Source organism: Cinclus cinclus, chromosome 5, assembly GCF_963662255.1.
Source record: "Cinclus cinclus chromosome 5, bCinCin1.1, whole genome shotgun sequence".
NCBI classification, from domain to species: domain Eukaryota; kingdom Metazoa; phylum Chordata; class Aves; order Passeriformes; family Cinclidae; genus Cinclus; species Cinclus cinclus.
This window is the reverse complement of record NC_085050.1, coordinates 13,210,648-13,230,740: the sequence shown is the minus strand read 5'-3', so window position 1 is coordinate 13,230,740 and position 20,093 is coordinate 13,210,648. Positions and strand designations below refer to the sequence as shown.

The following is a 20,093-nucleotide window of genomic DNA, read 5'->3' as shown; positions in this document are numbered from 1 at the left end:
TTCTTAAGTGGCATGTTATAGCATGATGTTTTGTGCTGTAGAGCACAGAAACCCTTTGACTCTTTTAGTCAGGCACATCTACTTAATCTAAATTCTTCACATTTCTCTCTAGCAAACCAAGGGAGTGGGGGAAAAAGCTTACAGAGGTTTTTGTTTCCTCTCTTTTCCAGGAGCCTACACCTCCCCCACGGTAAGATCACATCAGAGATCACTTACCTGTGGTCCCCGGGGAACTCAGTGCTAATGAATGCTCACATCCATCTGTGCTGCTCATGGTAATGAGGTGACTGGAAGTGAGCCAGCATCCTTTTACTGCTGGCTCTCTTTGGACTTACATGTTCTGATATGGAATTAAGGAGAACAAAACATGAGCTCTAAGCATTCATAGCAGGAGCTATGAATCTGCATCTTCAAAACCAACTTGGCCATGCCTACAGACAAGTCAAAAGCCTAGAAATATTGAATCTGGTTCAACCCAGAATATAAATTGCTGGGGACAAAAATATTCCACCAATTTTATTGGTACCTTAGGCTCTGTTCATTATGATAATATTGACTTCATTCTCACTTAAATCAATTCGCCAGTGCTTTTTGCTACACGTCTAAATCACGTATAGAAATCAACTGGAATAACTCCACTTACTCCCACAGAAATTAGACCAAGCTCTATTCCACAAATATATTTTTCTATTATATGCCCACAAATAAAATAATAATCACCTCTTGATTTGGTCAACCTCACATAACAACTGATATAATTAAAAAACATCCTTTCAAAAGGTCATCTAGGAATGGCAAGTTTATTCCTCCATTGCCTACACTGGCTACTCTAAGAGAAATTCTTCTATAAAGAATTTTAAAATATGATTAGCACTGCATATTTAGATTTGACCCTAACAAATATGAAATAGCATAAAAGGGCAGTAAAATTTCACAAATTCAAAACCATAATAGTGCAGGAACAAGAACATTCACAACCCATTATTCTACAAAATTTCACTATTTGTTTCTGTTTGTGTTATGGTGGCCAGAATGGTTCTTAATTCTCTCACTTGACTTAATTTGGGTATGTACTGTACAAACACAAGGCTCCCTCCACAGGAGCCCACCGCTGAAGGCAGCTCTGCCAGGCACCTTGGATGCACCTCCAGTTTTGTCCAGCCAACCTCTCCATGCTACAGCTCCCAGCTGGAGCTGGGCTGGGACTGCCTGGTCACAGAGCAGAGAGAGGGTGTGCCCACACCCATCAGAAAACACCTGGCCCCTGTTACCTGTGAGCTTTCTGGGATGACGAACATTTTCTCCCTGTGTCTGAAACTGCAGCGTGTTCCCTGGCTGGTCCATATACAGACCCATACCCACACTGCAGAGCTGTACTTGGCACACCCTGGTGAGGCACACAAAAGCAGTATTTAGTGGCACACAACACAGTGCAGTAATGTCTTGCAAATGTAGAATATTATCCAGTATTACTATTGCTATTGAAAGGTCCCGAAGGATTCCTGGATCTGAGGTTGTCTTAGCACAAATACATTGACACACTCTCAGAAAATTCCAGTCTCTTACTTCTACAACTTGTGCTTAAAACACAGTCCCTGCACCCCCTTTATTCCCTAATAGTTCTTCAAGTTCTCCTGTGACTTCTCTAGGCCTCCAAAGATGCTGCCAAAGCAGTATCAAGCCCTTCCTCCAGAGCCAAGAATAAGCAGCCAGGTCTTTCACAAGAGGAACACACTCCGCCAAGATCCCACCTTTCCAGTGTCAGCAAAAGTCACAAGGTACAGTGCATTCCTCATCTTCGTTCCCTGAGAATCAAAACACTCTCCCTGCTCAAACCACAAAATTTTTCTTCCATCATACCTCTGCTTTTACTTAAGAAAGTTATTCTTTAGACAGCTGTGAATAATTTAGAGAAGTGGTATTCAGTGTAATGTGACACTGGCTTTCTTTAAAAAAAAGAACCAACAAAATAATGGTAAAAAAGTAAAGGTGTAGCAAAGTAGACAGAATTTTCATTAATATGTTGCTTAAGATTTATCCTTTTTTTTTCCTTAATAATGTTTAGAGGTTTTGCAACCACTTTTAAGTACAAAAATGCTATTTACGTAACACAGTTAGTGAATAAAGTGATAGGGAAACAGACTGCACCAGCGATACAGAAACACACTCCACATCCCAAAGATATTACATTCAGCAAAAGAAATGACTCATCTGTAGGCAGAAGCCTGGCTTCAGCCCGTGAGACCAATGAATCCAGGCCACAAATCATTTCTTGCCCTTTCCATTTTGCACCCCTCAGCCACACAATGCCCATGGTCATTCAGCATCCTGACATGGCAGTGAGGATGAACCACCTGAAGCACAAACCACCTGTGCCCAAATGTATGACCCAGAACCTGCTTTTGCCAGGTTATGAGTCTGGTTGCTTTTTCCACACAACACATAGCTGGTCAGATGTGCTCTTGCTGTGTGACCTAAATGTACATTCATAACAGTGTTGGACACATGCTGAGAAGAGGAATGACACAAATACAGGGACCACAGAGCATGATGCTCAAATGACTCTTGACAAAAAACCTATAGCAGACAGAAGCTGTGTCAGTCTTGTCTATCCTTCCTAAAATGATTTCAATTTCAACTCATCAGGATGGAATTTTGCTTCATTTTACAGAGGTCACTTCAAATTCCTTGGGGGGAAAATAAGCTTACAAATCAAGGAAATATTTTTTTTTACTTAAAGTATACTCTTAATGAGTGAGCTCTATAGGTTGTTTATAGGAGTAGGGTTTTTTCCCTGAATGGTGCTGAAATACTTTCCAAGGATTAGGTTCAGAAAGCTGTTGGTTGCTAAGACATTTTATTAATATGAAGTGGATTTATATTCAGATGCAAGACCTGACATAAAGCTGCAAAGTTCCAAATCCCACAGCTGATCCCCTCCCTTAGTAGGGCAGCACAGATTGCAACCTTTGTGAGAAATGTTATAAGAAGCCATGTTGCCAGCAGATATCAGTATGCAGAGCACTTGGATCTAAAAGGTCCTATTATAAAGCCAAATTCTGTAATATAAATACATGTCATGTCTATTGTACTAGGGGTTTTTATCACATGAGCAAGACAGAAGAGGCACAGAATAAGACCACACAATATCTGGGGAAGGCATTTGACAAATTTCCCACAAGCACTTCACTCAAAATATTTCTCATCTGTCCTCAGTCCAGTTACAGCTTTGTAAGGAGAAAACATACATATGAGCTGCAGAGGGTAGGAGTATGGCACTGCAGCTTACAGTCCTTTGCTAGACTGTAAGCAAAGTTGTCCAACCACAGATGTGATTTAGAAGTGCAAGTCCTGTTTTCCAACAAAATCTGGAAGACTTCTAAAATTTAACACATCATTATTTATACACTCCTAAAAATAGCTTCATTAAAAATGGGCAACTGCAAGGTCCCGGAATGTATCTTAGAAGCTCTGGTGGGATTGAAACTTTTATATGCCCATGGTAAGCAGGCCATGCAAGGGCTGTGTCCCTTGGAGCTGGAGCCAGCCCTGCAAGCACATTTCTAATGTCATGGAACTTTACCACACACCCAGTGTCCTGAATATGGGTTTTCACACATTAACTAATGGCCCTGGAGACCAAGCTATGAAATTGAAGAAACTAACACAAAAACAACTATCCAAACCAAAACAGTTTGTCTCCTTTCTCCTAGCCTTCTTGAGTAAAACAGATAATTTCCCAATTTCTTGCCTCAGGCCTCCATGCTGATCAATGTTTTCAAAACAGACATGAAAAAGAGAGCCGTTGTCACTGTTGAAAAACAGCTCCTAGGGTTTCCTATACCAGATCTTCCTTTTGTCTTCTGGCGGATTTAGCAAAATATCTCACTGTCATATTTTTTCAGTCAGGAGATAGGCAAAACAGGGACTAAATCTCAGAGCTTTCCAAAAACTACTAGATGCTTATTCACACCTTATGTTGCTAAGTAGCAACAACAAAAAAAAAAAAAAGTCTGTAAAATCTGGTCCTCTGACTCTTTTATTAGGAGATACATGCTGCTAAAAAGCACAAGCTTATATCATAACCAAAACATCTAACAAAATATGTCAGACCCAATACCTTGTCTATATGGTTTTTTTTTGGAGGGAGAATATTCCCTTCCCAGGTAAGGATGATAGTCCTGCTGATCAGATATGTCAGGAGAAGGCAGAAAACTACCTTGACACATACTTAATCAGGGCCATGAGGAACATTCTCCACTCATCTTTCTCTAGTTTGCACCTCCTTCCCTCTACACCCTCCATTTCAGCTCTGCATATTTCAATTTTTAAATTCTTCAGTCTTCAAGGAACTTACTTCCATTTATAGCTGACTCTGGAGTGTGTGATAAGACCTTCTGGCATGAGATTAAAAGGGCTGAAGTTGATACTCCCTTTTTCCTCTCCTCCCAGTATAAATCCTTAACAAAGTTGTCTTTTACCATAATGAATTCAGTGGACACTATTTTTTTAAGGAAGTCCAAGATACTTCTCCTGAAAATAATTAATGTAAAAAATAACCAGCCTCTGAACTTCTCCAGCAGTAGCAAAATCCTTCCCTTGTCAAGGGATGTTAGTTTCCAGTGATGATGTACGCAAAGTTGTTTTTATTTTATCATAATTAAATGTCTTGCATATTATTCTTTCTTTTCCAGACACTCATCTGTTAGGGAATCAAATAAAGTAAGTATTCAACTTTGTATGTATGAGAACCATAAAAGCCAAACACATTCCACAGCTACACAGCCTCCCTTCTAATAGTATTTTAGCCTATTAGGTAAAAAACGAAAAAAAAAAAAACCAAACCTGTAAGAGCAGTATTAGCTTTGTGTCATAAAAGTGCCCATCTTTAATATGTGTTGCAATTTCAATACTGCTACTTCATGAATGGGGTAAGTTTCTGAATTTGTTTGCAGAAATAAAAACATAGGTACAGTGAAAAGCTACCTGTCCAACTATCCACATAAAGCATCCATAACTGCCTGATGTGGATGCCTGTGAAGAGGGAGCAGCAGGAGACACTCCCCTTCAGACAAACAGATTCCACATACATTCTTACAAGCAATTTATTGGAAGAATAGAAGAAAGGAATCTATAGTAGTTAATCCCAACTCTTTCGTTCCACAGCAGGTTGTAGCACAAATCCACAGACTTGTCTGACTTTTAAATCCATTGAGTTTTCCTTCTCCACAGTTCTGACCGGGAGGCTGCCCCAGACCTCACCCTTCTTGGTTAGAAGCTTTTTTAGTTTGAAAGATGGTGACAATAACATGCTTTGATAGCAATATTGTAATCAACACTTCATGCTTAAAAAGGTGATATATTGGCAAGAGATAATATTCAAAAACCAACCAAAAAAAAAAAACCACATGCACAAAAAAAAAAAAAAAAAACCTAAAACAAAACAACTTTGTCTTGTCCTGGACTGACTCATTACAAATCAAATATGAAAGCACTCCCAAGAAAAATAAATATCTTACAGCTGTAATTAATATTTCTGGCTGGTCACTGTACAGCTGCACAAATAATTTAGCTCTTAACAGGCTCTTAGTTTGTCTACATCTTAAGGAGAAATATTGCGTGTCTCATGACAAGGAAAAGACAAAATTTAATTTTGATCACTTCCCATTCATATAGATATGAAGGCCTAAACAGTTTCAATGTGACTTGGAGGAGAAGACAGTGTGCCCACGTCAGGGTTTCAGACACCAAAGAGCAGGTCAATAGCTTTGAGAGAAGTATTGCCCTTCACCATAACCAGGACAGGCTGCAGGAGAGGGTACTGAAGAGCCTCTTGAAATTGGAAAGGACAAAGGCAAAATACTACCCAAGAATGAACTAAACCCTCTGCTCAGCTCGGAAGGACCTGGGGACAAAGGCCGAACATGAGTCACTGGTGTACCCCTGGTAGCCATAAAGGCCAACAGCCTGTCAAGCTGTGTCAACAGAAGCATTGCCAAGAGATCAAGGGAAGGGACTATTCCCTTCTACTCATCACTCATTAGACAACACCTGGAGTGCTGCTCAAGGCTGAAGCTGCTAGGGCAGAGAGCAGCACAGGGTCACCAGGACAGCCAGGACATGCAGTACCTGCCCTGTGGAATGAGTCTGGTGGGACTGGGCTCCCTTTGCCTAGAGAGAGGACAGCCCTGGGGAACACAATAGCTGCCAGTCAGTGTCTGAGAGATGTTTGCCAAAAAGGCAGAGCATGGTGCTTTACAGAGTGCACAGTGGATGTACAAGAGGCCACAATCTTGAAATGATAAAGGTTTCAATGAGAAATAGGGAAGAAAAATTAATTATGAGGGTATTGAAAGAGGTTTCCCAGAGAAGCTGTGAAACCTGCATTCTGGGAGGTTTGCACACCCAGCTTGTTAAAGCTCTGAGACCCCAGGTCTCATCTCACAGTTCTCCATGCTTTAAAGAGCTTGGGCTAGAATCTGCCAGCCTAAGTAAGACTTTAAATTATTAAGTAATAAGTAAACATTATTGGGGAAGTAACTTAAAAGGAAGGCTCAAAATGCAACATCTACAAAGAATAAACTATTTTTCTCTTCAATATTCATGTATTATAGTCTTAGATTTTAAAATATCATCTAAAATTAACAAACAAAATAATTTATATTCCCATCACTTTGATCTGTGAATCAAGATAATACAGAAATACAGTGAAAATTTTGGAGTCAAACTCTAATCTTCAGAAACCTATTATTCATATTTTTAACATAATATGCTGGATAAAGACTCTCCATACAGTGATTTTGAATGAAATATCTGACATGACAGTAGAAATAATTATAGTCAGTTAAGGAACCTGAAAAGAAGTGACTGATTTTAATCTTTGGATAGTGTCTCTCCAGTCAACCATAATCAATCTCAATTTAATACAAGATCAATGAAGGAAAACCATACTGTAAGTTAAACTGATACACAATAGCCACCATTAAATGGTGATCTTTGCAGTAAACCACATGTTCTCTTACACCCTGAAAAAGTTCAATTGTCATTGTTGCTAGCAGACTGAGATCAGTATTCAGCCAAGGTTTTTGACAAAGTGATCAGGTATTAATGATTGAATGATGTCTATAATTATTTTTAAATGGCTATATGGCTGGGTCTGTTGGGGTAAATTCAAGTTACAAATCCAAATAAAAATATTTACTATGTTGTCATTTTATATAGGCACCTGGAAGAGATCAAGGTCAGTATTCAGTAATATGATAATAATTTGTTGTCTTTCCTTTATATTCCAAAACTAAAATATTCTATCATTAAAATTCTAGCTGAAACAAGAGATGTTCCTCATGTATTCATCTGCTGCAAACAGAGAGAGTTAGAGATACCTCAACAGTTCCTGATGAGCAGCAGGAAAAAAAGGAAACTCAACTTGGCCCTAGCTACAGCTATTTGGGGAGCCAGGGTATCACACTTGTCCTAAGCAAATGCTTAAGGTTTTGGGGAAAATAGGATTGTTAGTGCCTAAAACACCAAGAGAAAGATATCCAAAAGAGATCTGCACAGAGGACATCACCCTTCTCTCAGTCTTGCTGCTCTAGCCTTATTTGAGGGTGTGAATTTTGAAATAAAGTTTTCTTAAAGTTTTAGGCTTTTAAAGCTAAAAAAAAAAAAAAGGTAAAAATTGAAACCTCCAATGTTTTAAAAACATGTCAGTTTTTTAGATATACATTCAGCTTTGAAAAAATGGCCGAAAGCACTCACTCTGTCCATGTGCACAAAGGTCCATGACAAACATGACTCCAAAACACTTTGAACATAGATACAGGTTACATGGCTTTCATGCTGTTTGCACTTTGTGTTATTGAGTTCATCATTTCCTCTAGCATTCCCTTTTGTGGATTAAGGCACCATTTCTTGATTTTCAGCAATAGAATCGACTGCATTAATAAATTCAATGCCTATACTGTCCTATAAAAAGGATTTATGAACACTCCACATACTTCTAGTTCAACATTCCACATTATTTACAATTATATTAAGCCACATTTGGCACCAGCAAACCCTGTAAAGTCCTCCATGTAACATTCAGTACTAGTCAAAATGTTTCCCACTGAAATCATTAGCTGACTCATTCAAGCCAGACTGATTACAGCCCTTAAAAGTTTTCTATTGAACTGTCTCACCCTCATCTATGAATTTACTTAATTCATTTCACAGTAGTTACTAGATGCTGTCAGTTACACAAAAAAAAGAGGAAATATTAAGTTCTTATCTTTTTTACTAACAGTTACAATTTTGGGGAAGAAACCTGAAGTATCTTTTGAAGCACAACAGCATCCTCCTGAAGCCAGGTAGGAATAGAAGAATTTCATGAGTTTGTACTGGATGCTTCAAGAACTAAACATTCTGCCCAAGAAAATTATACTTCACTATGCAATAGCAGCAAGATGATACCACTTTCAGATGTCATGCAGTGATATATTGTGCTTTACCCTGATGTATGACAAGAACCATGTTTGGGAATTGCTTTCAAGCTATTGTAATTACACAGCCCATTTTTATCTTTAATAGCATGCTGCTGTATTACATTTCTGCTACTATTTCTGCGATAGGGTGTTAAATATATTGCATAAAGAAGCTCTGCTATCTCCAGCCTCAGCATTTCCTCTCCCCCTCATTTTCTATTTTCATTTACAAATACATGCCTGGCTTTCCTATACAAATCTTTCCTTTCTAATTGCTTGTAATCTTTTTTCCTGAAATAGGCAACAAAACCCAAAAACATAGGAGACAGCGCAAGAAGCATAATGAATGATTTAAAATTTTTCCTAGACAAATACAGAATCTATCATGTAGCACTGTTTACAACAATAGCATTTCTCCAGGATAAAATTATTGTATGGAGTAAATATGAACATATTTGTGACCCCTAGTATTCTGTTTCTTCTTATGTTTCTATTATGTGAAGTTATTTGGTCAATACTTCTCCCAGTCTAACACAACAAAATACTAACTGGCCACTCAGAAGCACCTAGAAAATAAGAACAGGCAGAGAACAACTGCTCCTTGAGTCTTCCTATAGAGGCACTGGGAACACCAGCTGAAATTAGCAGTGAACAAAAGCAAACTGTGCTTCACTACACATGCAGTTAAAATGTGGAAATCTTATGGAGAGGGGGAAAAAAAAAAAAAAAACAAAACTCTATGCAACTTGAAAAACCGGCTTGTGAAAATAAGGGAAATCTGTCAAAAGACATTAAATACAATATTACCACCCAAAACCTGGGAAGGCCCAAATCTGCCATCAGTATGAGGAAGGGGTACTCTAGGGAACCACAGCTATGCTTTGCTCTCTAATTTGACTCTTACACTTCCACTAAAAGAAATATTTTTCTGACATTACTTTTATTCATTGCTTTTTCCTAGCCCTCAATGTACATGGAGCTCTAAAAACATTTGCAGATCAGGTAAGAACCAGAGATTGCTTTGAAAGCCAAACTAAACATGGAAAAAAAGGAGTAAGAAACAGATTCAGGTTTATATGCTTGTATGTCTGCACTGAGGATTTTCAGTGCACTTCCTACTGTCCTTGACAACATAGCATACTTCTACTCTCCTGTAACTGCCTCTGCAAATGCCCTTTTTTGTCAAAAAGACAAACCCCATAGCTGTGCGAAGAACCTGTGAGTGCGTAACACAAACTCACCGTAAAAGCAAATACCACCAGGAAGAACGTATGGACTGCATTATTTGTTCAGATCAAGTAGGATTCAAATTAACTGTGGTCACTGCCAGGCTATCCAAGCCCACCTCCCCCAGCTTTGTTTCACGGGCCCCAGCTCCCAGATCCTGGTGGGCTCCCTCCGTTGAGCCGCTCCCTTCTTGTGCTGAGGTGGTGCCATTTCACACGCCCTCCTCTGGATACCTACTAAAAATCCTTCTTTACATAATCCGTAAAGCTCATCTAGGTCTCTGTTTGCTGCTGCCACTTCAGAAACTTCCTACCATTCCTATCAGGGCTTTTGTTCCTTCAGGGTCTCTAGGACAGCAGAGTATCCTTTTTCCTCTGTCAATTCCTTGCCCTTCTGAAGCAACAGGGAGAGAACAAATAAGTAGCCTTTCCTCTGCTACCTTACAATTGCCTTTAAAGTCTATATTTGGCTTAAAAATATTTTAAGAACAAATATTAATTTTGTTAAATCTAATTCCTTGACAAACTGTTTTTAGTTATATCTAAGCCAAATTTGGTACATAAGCATTGCAAAAGAATTTTGCCCTTTTTGTCCCACACCTTAAGGCACACCAGAAAAAAATCTGCAAAATATACACAGCACAGGTCACAGAGCAACTACAGTCTTAGCAATGGGGTCTCTTAAGAAAAAAAATTAAATAAATCTGAGGATAACCACTAAAAATGCAATGTGAACAAAAATGCTAAAAATCATGATCCAATAAGCTGAACAATATTTCACATTTTGACAACTCAAAGTGATTGCAGAAACAAAAGGTTGATGTCTGGTACCAGGCCCTTTGAACAGATTTCATTACTGAACAGAATGATTGCATAGTGAAGGCTCTTTGTCTACTGCTATCAGTGGATCTTGTTTTAAAAACAAAAGTAATGCAGTTATACATCAGAACATAGCAGATATATAAATGGAACACTGAAATGCAGTGAAAACCACTTCCCTCTGTAAAAGAAAGTCTTCCTAGTAAAATTTAATAGTCATATGCCACATACCAGCATAACAATAATAAAACTGATACAGAAGGAACAGATAAAGCACAATGAAATACCCCCCTGATGAACAGCACTGTCTCTGGTGACAATAACCAGAAGGAAAAGATGGAAGCCATTGATAACCAGATTTTTCTCATTTATTTCTAAAATGGACACCAGATCATTTCTCCCACCAGCATTGCGTGAAACACACAAAATTGTTTTCTGTTGTACAGGAGGATATGGTGTTTTTTTATCTTCAATTAATAATTTTTCCCCATGTCACATATCTGAAAATTGCATTTGATCTTTACATGGAAAGGAGGCCCTTGCTTTTCTCAGTCTGTTTCTGCTGCATCCTCAGAGTCAGCCCAAGCCTTGCATATTATGACTTCTTTTATTCCTGACCCAACCCCTGCACTTCCTTAGCTCCAGAGACCTGCTGAGCTGGGTCTAGCTAGAAAAGGGTAGCCCTAAACCTACAGACAGTGAATCACATTTGCTTTGGGGAAAGGGTTTCAGCTATTCCAGGCCCCTCCACCAGCAGCACTGAAGGGAGCAGGCACACACAGCCAAAGACCAACACCTTCTCCTTAACGCAAGAGCAATCTCACCCCTTGGTCCTGAATTTGTTAATAGAAACAAGTCACAGAGCAGACTGGAATTCATCAGCATGGCAGAACTTCTGAATCATTTGAGATTTCAACAGCTTGGCAGAAAGAATGCTAGCTGGCAATGGAATAATGAGAGGCTTTAATATGATCCAACAGAACAGCACCTGCGATCCAATACAAATAAAAGGGACCCAAAAGATGAAAGCAGAACAGAATTAACTATTGTCCTTGTCCCATATTTAGTATTTTATTTAGCATTTGCTGTTTTATTAACAGTTTAGTATTTTGCTATGTGCACAATAGCCTGTCAGACTGAAGTCAATTAAAATCCATCAGGAAACTAATGTGTTAAATCTCTGGGGGCATTAATCTGAAATCACTGATGCTGCATTAGCACAAGACCACTCATAACTGAGCTCTGAATTTTAAAAGTTAATACCACAGTACTCCAAATTAAAAGTACTATTCTCAAAATTACTAAGTAAAACATAGTGTAAAATTAAATTATAACTTTTAAGAATGCAACTTTTTTCCTTCTGAATTTACTTTTACAGGTTCCACATTAAGCGTAGCTAATTTGACAGTGAAGAAGCCACCACCTCCTACATCATATGCAGCATGCAAAAATAAATCAAAACCCTTGCTTGTAGAACAGGAACTGCAATCTCTTACCCAACCCACTGAAAAGGTAAAGACTAGCTTTGCTACATAAAAAGACAAGTTTTTAGGAAACGGGATTAACACTATATGGCACAACCCCTGACCCCCTCTGAAAACTGTGGGTGCTCAGCACCCTTGTTAAAGTCTAATATGAATTCTTGAAACCCTGGATAAGAACTTAAATGTCTAATTTGATAAGCACTTCCTAACAATACAGATGCATTACAATTACATACTGTGCTAAATGTGCTTTAAATGCAGAATAGATACAATCTGGTTTTGCTTCTGCCAGTTGTTGTTAATTTCTATATACTGATTATGCTATCTTAAAATTAAGGATTTAAACAAATGTCAATGGTACGTTGGAGAATGTGATCGCCATAAAGCAGAGAAGATACTGTTACAGAAAAACCTTGTAAGTATGATTTATGTCAAAACCTGGGATGTAAACTCTTGGGGGAAAATTTCTGTAAGCTGTCCACAATGGCTTACAAATTTTGTTTTGAACTAACAAAATACAATCCATCATTGAATTCTGTATCATATAGGATGAGACATTCTTGGTTAGAGATTGTTCAAAGAAATCAAAGTCTGAACCATACGTTTTGGTTGTTTATTATGGAAGAAGAGTATACAACATTAAAGTACGTTTTCTGGAAGAAAGCCAACAATACGCGTTGGGAACAGGGCTCAGAGGAGAGTGCGTAAGTAAAATCCCATCTGCTGTTACAGCCTATAGCTTTTATGTTGGACTTCACAAGTTTTTAATATTAAACATTAGTTACAAACTCTCCCACATAACAAACTTGCTGTTTCATTAGTTTCTTTTACAATACCCTCATTTTAAGTATGTATCAAGTTTCAAGCAGCTTCAACATAATTAAAAACCAAATTTTGCATACCATGCTCAAATTCAGATTTAAGTCAATGTAAAAATTTCCTAAGTACTTACAATACTTCTATATATTGTAAATAACATCTGCAAAGTAAAAAGGAAAGAGAAGTTCTACCTTTCCTGATATTCTTATTATTTTAGCATATTTTTAACTTGTGATAATTTAAGCAGCCATTTTCAAATACATATAAGTTCCATATACCTGACAGCAGGACCTGGTGCTATGAACCAATAGACAACAGTTGTCATGGATATTCAGAGGCAATTAAATCATGTGGGTCCCCAGTAATCAGTCTTTCAGATATGGTAAATTTCAATTCGAAAATCCCTTTAGATGAGCAGTGATTCTTTACATAATTAAATTCAATTACAGTCACAATAAGAGTCTAATTCTTATTCTACATATATGGTTAAAAAATAAACACTGTATCTGTAAGTCTTTCACACAAGAAAAAATAAAACATTAAAACTTGAAGTCAATTCTATAAAAATGTGATACTTGCAAAACAAAACAAACAAAAAAGCCAAAACAAAACAAACAAAAAAAAAGAAAAATACAGCATAAAACTTAAAGAATGCTGAGCTGCAGAGCAAAAAACCCAAAGCAACAACCTCCTATGGGTTATTAACTATGTAAATCACTGACACAAATCCAACTCAGGTGAAGCAGCAAAGACTCTGTAGCTGAATCTTCAATTATATCCTTTTCATGCACATCAATAGTTTTCAGAACTTACCTTTTCTATAGACAAAAAACCTGAAATCACAATTGACCCTGATTCGAAGCTGATTTAAGGCATTTGATGGGTCAAAAATTTATATTGGAATTTTTATTAGAAAACATGGGATAGAATTCGTGAGCTTTCACAAGAGGAACAAGGTTCCTGGCAAGTTGTTCTTCAGGGACATTGTTTTAATGATAAAAGGGGGGAAATATCCTTCATTTTGTAAGTGGAACAGTTTGGAAGCTGAATGTTTGCACAAATCAAGAACTGTATTTCAGGTACCACCATCCTGGTGCTGATGTAGTGACCATCAGTCTTCTGTAAAGCACTGGCTGCATTTCTGAACTGAAACTCCCAGATGATTTCCTGGAGTTTTAGTATGGCTTAGGAGAAAGCAAGCTTAGTTTTCCATGGCTCTGACATTGTTTAGTCTTCCTGTAATGGCCCTAATACAATTAGGCTCAGAAGAGAAACAATGACAAAGATAAGGTATATTACAGCATAATGTTGTATATGTGTACTCTCGCTGGAAAATAAAGACATAGAACTAAATTTTCATTATGTTAACAGCTTTAACAATTAAGGTAACTGGAAAATTACTTGAACAGTACATGAACAATTTTTACTGAACTAAAAGGAAGGAGAACACAATCCCTCCCATCTCAGGAAATACCAAAATATATGACTTTGTTTTTCCAACTTCTGCACAGACAGTACGTATCTTGAAAAGTGGGTCTGGACCGACAAGTCAAATTGCACAGTGCAACTCCAAAATAAGGATTCCAAGCATCTAGTTACAACATAAATAGCTGCATAAATACTGCATCCAAGAGGTAGCTCTGCCAGGCCAAATCTGTAATCATGACTGTCTACTTCTTCTTTGAGGATTTTTTCTCGTTGTACCAGCGAATCACAAACATGGCAATCTTCCACTCCTGTGTGTTATTCTCAGCAGTAGACAGGAAAACAGAACTGGGCACAAAGCACATATGCACCAACAATCAATCAGTGGCACAAACATTGCTCAGAAGAGCTTCTTCCATCTCAGGCAGTCTGAAAGGTTTCCCCAAAAAGGCTCTTTCTTGAAAACCGTCACCTCCATTTTTGCAGCTCATGTAAGGCTTTTCCCCAAAGGAAACATTTTGTAAGGCTGTGAATTACAGTAAATTGCTGCCCATAACTTCTTAGTACCCGTTAAAATGCTTTCCAGAGCACTCTGCTTCCTCCTCTGTAAGCATACCCTTTGTTACTCGACATTTTGCAGTGCAGCCAGACCTAGCTGCTCTATCTAGATTAGCTGAATATTCCCTCTTCACCAGCCAAAGAGAAAGAAACCTAAACAGCAGCGAATATGTGCAGACCTATTGCATTTTCCCCAACTGGTGACTTACTCAGAGGTTTGGTCGTAACAGATTTTCTGCAGTGTTTTCGCTTTTGAATTAGTCTATTTTCATCCATTAAAAACACATTTTTTCCTGACACCTAAGTTTTCCCTATTTTATTGCAACTTTTGATTTTTACTACACTGCCTACAAGTTGTTAACATATTATATCAAATGAGATTTAAAATTAACAGTTATTTTTTTAAATGTATTTCATTTAACTCTAATAAGTACTTCTATCATTAGTTCCCATGTAACTCTATAAGGTTGTAAGGGGAGGAAAAATGGGTTGATCATCAGATTTTTATGGTCAAAGTAACTGAAGCTCCATGCAGGCAAATTAGTATCAAACCCCAATATTACAAATACAAGGGTAAAAAAAAAAGAAAATCACTCTCTTAGTGGAGGTACATCTTTTGCCAGCTATTTAGCCACACATATTCACACCTATGTACATATTTAATATATTATATTGAGCTTTCTAAAGGCCAAATTTCAAACCTATAAAGATCAAATCCCCAGATGATGCATACATGGAATTTATGAATTTACAATCAAAACTGCTACACTGAGCACCCTTTACTTGGCTGTTGCCTTTCTCTATTCCAGATAATTTCACTATTAAAAATCCAGAGATCCCTGTAACACTGGCTTTTTTCATGTGCATAGTTCTTCTGAAAATGATGAATTACAAACCTTGCTCATATTTAAAGCTGATCATGACATGAAATTTACATATTTTTCTTATCTCCTTTTCAAAACTAGATCTGCCACACAAAACACATGGTTTTAGAATGTCTGTAATATCAATCTCAACTCCCAGTGCAGTGAAAAATGCATAAAAATGAAAGGCAGAAGTAGGCTCCTCTTCAACTTGGTGCCTGCTTTACAAAGAAGTTTAGAGCAGAGCCTGATGTGTATCTCTGGATCTCCTTGTTCCAGCCACAGATACTTTCTCCATCTTCACCACTGCATTTGCAGCTACCCTTCACCTTCAAACTATCAGTCACAGCAGTCACATCATTTCATTTGATTAATTTCCATGGGAGCCAACTGGATTAGCTACACCTACCTTCAGCAGCCACCAAACTGGCCTGGCCAGCCCAAGCAGCTTAGAGAACACTTCCACAATGCCTCCCACTGACAGCGTTATGTCAGCAGTTACTGCCAGGGAGAGGGGCACAACAAACAGCCAGTAGCTTCAAATGAGAGATGTTTACAAGATAAACATCTGTTCCCCAGCTTAAACGACAGCTCAGGGATGAACGGTCTCGTTCAGGATGTGCAACATAGCCCAGAGTTATACCACCTTCCCAACAGGAAAAGAACTGGTACTGAAAGAGTTAACTTAAAATAATAAAAATAAAAAAGGATTACTTTCATAAGGCATGAAATACCAACCACAGTTCTGCCTCAGTTTTCAGTAGCAACAGTGACTTTGAACATGAGCAAAGACAAAACAGCGAAGTAAAACAAATGCATGTGAGTAAAATACATCAAAACAAAACCTTGTAAAATTACCATATTGGCTTTGAGATCAAATAGTTTTCATCGCAATACAGGAACAGTTTCACCAAACCACATCCTTAATCAGATTCTGTTGTTATAAAACAGGTGTGAATCAGGTGGGGGTGAGAGACACTACCATGAGACATGACCAGGTGTACAATGAAGAGCCATGCTTACAGTAAATACTATATAAATAGGTGATAAGTATTAACGTCAAAGTAAGCTGTCATTATTGTGTGCCATTCTGGTGGTTTAATACCAATGAGTACAAAGACTAGCTCAACAGGAAAATAGATGTGATGAGAGCTTGTGATGTGATGAGAGCTTAGAAGGGGCACACAGGGAAGATAACTATTTAAACTGAAGGACTGCTAATCATTGGAATGGTATTCTTCCACTAGGGCAGATGAGAATAAACACCTTGGGTAGCTTTCTGTTGCTGTTTGATCAGGTCAGCAATCTTGAACCAGACCTTTATCACTTTAGGAGTTGCTTAGAGAATACCATTTTTTGGGCGTGAGAGAACAAGATGCTTCTTGTTCCATGCTTCAAAGGGATTCTGTAGCAACTCAATAAACTGAATGGGAGAACAAAGGGTACATTTAATAAGGTACATTGGAACCCGCAGTGTAAAACATCATGTAGTGCTAATTAAGTGTAACTTGTGGCAGGAAAAAGCTAGTAACAATTTATATTTGCTTCATCATTATCTCAGTATCTACCATCACATCTGGGCATCTCAACCTTTTATAGGTGATACTGCATTATCAGGGCTTATACATACTTCCTTTTTTGCCCTAAGGAGCAAGTTGCTTTGTCCTGCACACAACAGAGACACAAAAAGAAATATAAGGATCAAAATATGGTGCTTTTCCTTTTAGAATTGCTTTCATCTAATCATAATTCCATGCAAAGTGTTACCTGTTTTTAATACTGTGATTTGCAAGTCTTTTAATGTTATAGATTAAATCAAGTAGCAATTTCATTTTCAGTCACTGATTACTGTCTTTTCCCCCCCCCAGAAATTTAATTCCGTGGAAGAGATCATTGACTTCTACAAATCCGTTCCCATAACACTCATTGACGGAAAGGATCAGTCAGGAAACCACAGAGAACAATGCTACCTCACGCATCCATTCAAGTTATGCTGACATTTTCTGCCTGATTGTCACTGATTCATCCGTATAGATATAAATAGAACACTTACTTAAATGTCTCAAGAATCAGATTCACCTTTTGAGCAAGGAGCTCCCCACAGCACAACGAAGAATTTTTCAGATCTACTCCACTGTTTGATTGTTGCATTTTCACTTGGAGAACACAAGTTAATAATACGTCAATTTATTAATTCACAGGAAGGTGTTGAGACCAACTCCTGGTATCTTAACAACAACTGACCAATTCGCTTATCTTGCACTCTACCTTCTACCTTAAGATGAAAATGAAACTCGCCCTTGCTTACCTAAATGTCACTGAAACCCCACTAAGTAGCAAAACCTAAAAAACTATACCAGCATTATACCACAGTCATTAAATAAATGTTCTTACTTTTAAAAATACACATGAAACACTGTGTGTCAGAGTTCTCACTAACAATTTCATGTGGTGTGCATATGTTTGCTCAATAACAAGCTGTGCTCAGCAGCCACTGAAGTTAGAGTCAGCTGATGCTTATAGGCATTGGAGATTTTAAAGCTAGCTGTAAATACTTAAATTCTATTATTCAATGAGCACTTATTATTTAGCTTAAGTAGCAGATACTTGCATTCCATACCTGAGCCTTCACTTACGTAATAGGACCATTATGCAAATAGTCATTTCTAATTCATACCAGGTGCAAATGTAGAGATAAAAATTTTAAGTAGGAAGAGTAGATGTACTTCAAAATCAGCAAGAAAACATGCTCCAGTGTGTATGAGCAAAGAACATGAGAATGTGATTATTTTTCCAGAAAAAAATACAGAAATATTTATTCATACAATTTGAGTTTTGGAAGCCTAGCTGAATTCTGTATGTATATGGAGGCAAACTACAATTCCATATGTATATGAAGGGATTTTTCTGCACAGCATCGATAATCTTCCTAACCACACTAAGAATTTTGACGAGGTTATTGTAATATACCAAAAAAGGAACCTCAGTTACTTTAGCCTTATAGAATAGGAACAACAAAACCACTCTAGCCCAAAACCACAACATTCCAACCCAATTTATGACGTACTACGGAGTAACACAAACTAGCTCTAAAATAATTTAGCAGTTGTTATTTTCTTGCAACTTTTTTATTTCTCAATGCTGCATCCAAATGGAAGAAAACATCCACTGTAAATTATTTCTCTTTAACTGATGAGACTGTTAAACTTGAAGGAAATTATTCTGACATAATTTTATCTAATAAAAGTAACAAAACAGAAGCTGCTAAAGTAGTTTAGCAGAGTTCATTAAAAAAAAGCATGACACAATCTGCTTTAAGAATTTCATAACCACAACACAATTTAACTTACAAAAGGTTTTCATGTTGAAACAAAACAAACAAAAAAAACCCCTAAATTAAAAACCTTACAAACCTCAAGGCTTAACAATTTACATAACAGATTATGGCAGTGACATACAGAGCTCTGCAGATGTTTACTAAAGTAAACAGTAAACTTGCTTACAGAAGACAAGCATTACTAGTATACTTAAAACACCCAGGGTTCACAAGCTGAGCAGCAACACTTCCCCACCCCCCAGTACAGCCTTCATGAGAAATGTTCTGATTTTGCCAGTGACAACTCTTACAAAGCAAATTCAAAACTATTTATCTGGCAACTTATATGGAAACAAAATTAATTCAACCAGTAACCTGGACTGAAGGAATTTTAAAAAAAGGAGGAATGCTAACCACTGGATTTTTGTGTTAACCATTTCAGTATTTATTGTATATGATACACTGTAATTTTAAAATGGAAACTATTTTCACCACTGAAAATGCAAATAGCACTGTTAGGTTTGGCATCAAGTATATGAAGCGGAAAAACAAAAAACCCTCTAGTGTACCCATCTAAAAAAATATAATTCCATTTGAATACAAAATGAGAACTGTCATTTCCTTATTATTGACAAAACGGGAAAAACAAAGTTTGTTCTGTGGAAGAGTGTGATATAAATGATACAAAAATTTTCCATGTGTACAGGATGAAAAAAGATCCGACTTAAAGCACCAGCTCTCAGAAGGATGTTAACACTGTATTGCAAATCTATGGGAAAGCAGTAAGTGGTTTTGAAAATAAACCTCAGTCAGGTGTAGTTTTAAAATATATACATTCCAATGTAGATATGATAAATATTCTATCAAAACAATGTATAATCTGCTGGAGTATATAAAAAAATATTCCCAGCTAAACTGTTTACAAAAATGCACCATCAGTGAAAAGAGTTAGGGACTACCAGTTTACCAGAGAAGTCCCAGTTCAAACATAGAACACACATCCAGCATTAGAGTCAGTATTGATTTTTGTATTTCTAAAACTGTGACACATTATTTTAAGTATGTGCTTCAATATACTTCATTCTATATGATTCTAAAATTATTGAAAATTGACAATACAA

General features: G+C 37.4%; 1 protein-coding gene across 1 annotated transcript in view; it reads left to right on the top strand.

The window, feature by feature from the left end:
- The window catches only part of CLNK (cytokine dependent hematopoietic cell linker), a 28,341-nt gene extending 10,688 nt beyond the window's left edge, over window positions 1-17,653 (top strand). Inside the window, exons 7-16 of the mRNA XM_062493235.1 lie at window positions 171-190; window positions 1,650-1,778; window positions 4,695-4,722; window positions 7,222-7,240; window positions 8,285-8,348; window positions 9,424-9,464; window positions 11,886-12,019; window positions 12,329-12,406; window positions 12,540-12,695; window positions 17,525-17,653. Of these exons, the coding sequence (XP_062349219.1) occupies window positions 171-190; window positions 1,650-1,778; window positions 4,695-4,722; window positions 7,222-7,240; window positions 8,285-8,348; window positions 9,424-9,464; window positions 11,886-12,019; window positions 12,329-12,406; window positions 12,540-12,695; window positions 17,525-17,653 (798 nt within the window). The remainder of the gene's footprint in view (window positions 1-170; window positions 191-1,649; window positions 1,779-4,694; window positions 4,723-7,221; window positions 7,241-8,284; window positions 8,349-9,423; window positions 9,465-11,885; window positions 12,020-12,328; window positions 12,407-12,539; window positions 12,696-17,524) is intronic.
- The last annotated feature ends 2,440 nt before the right edge of the window (window positions 17,654-20,093 follow it).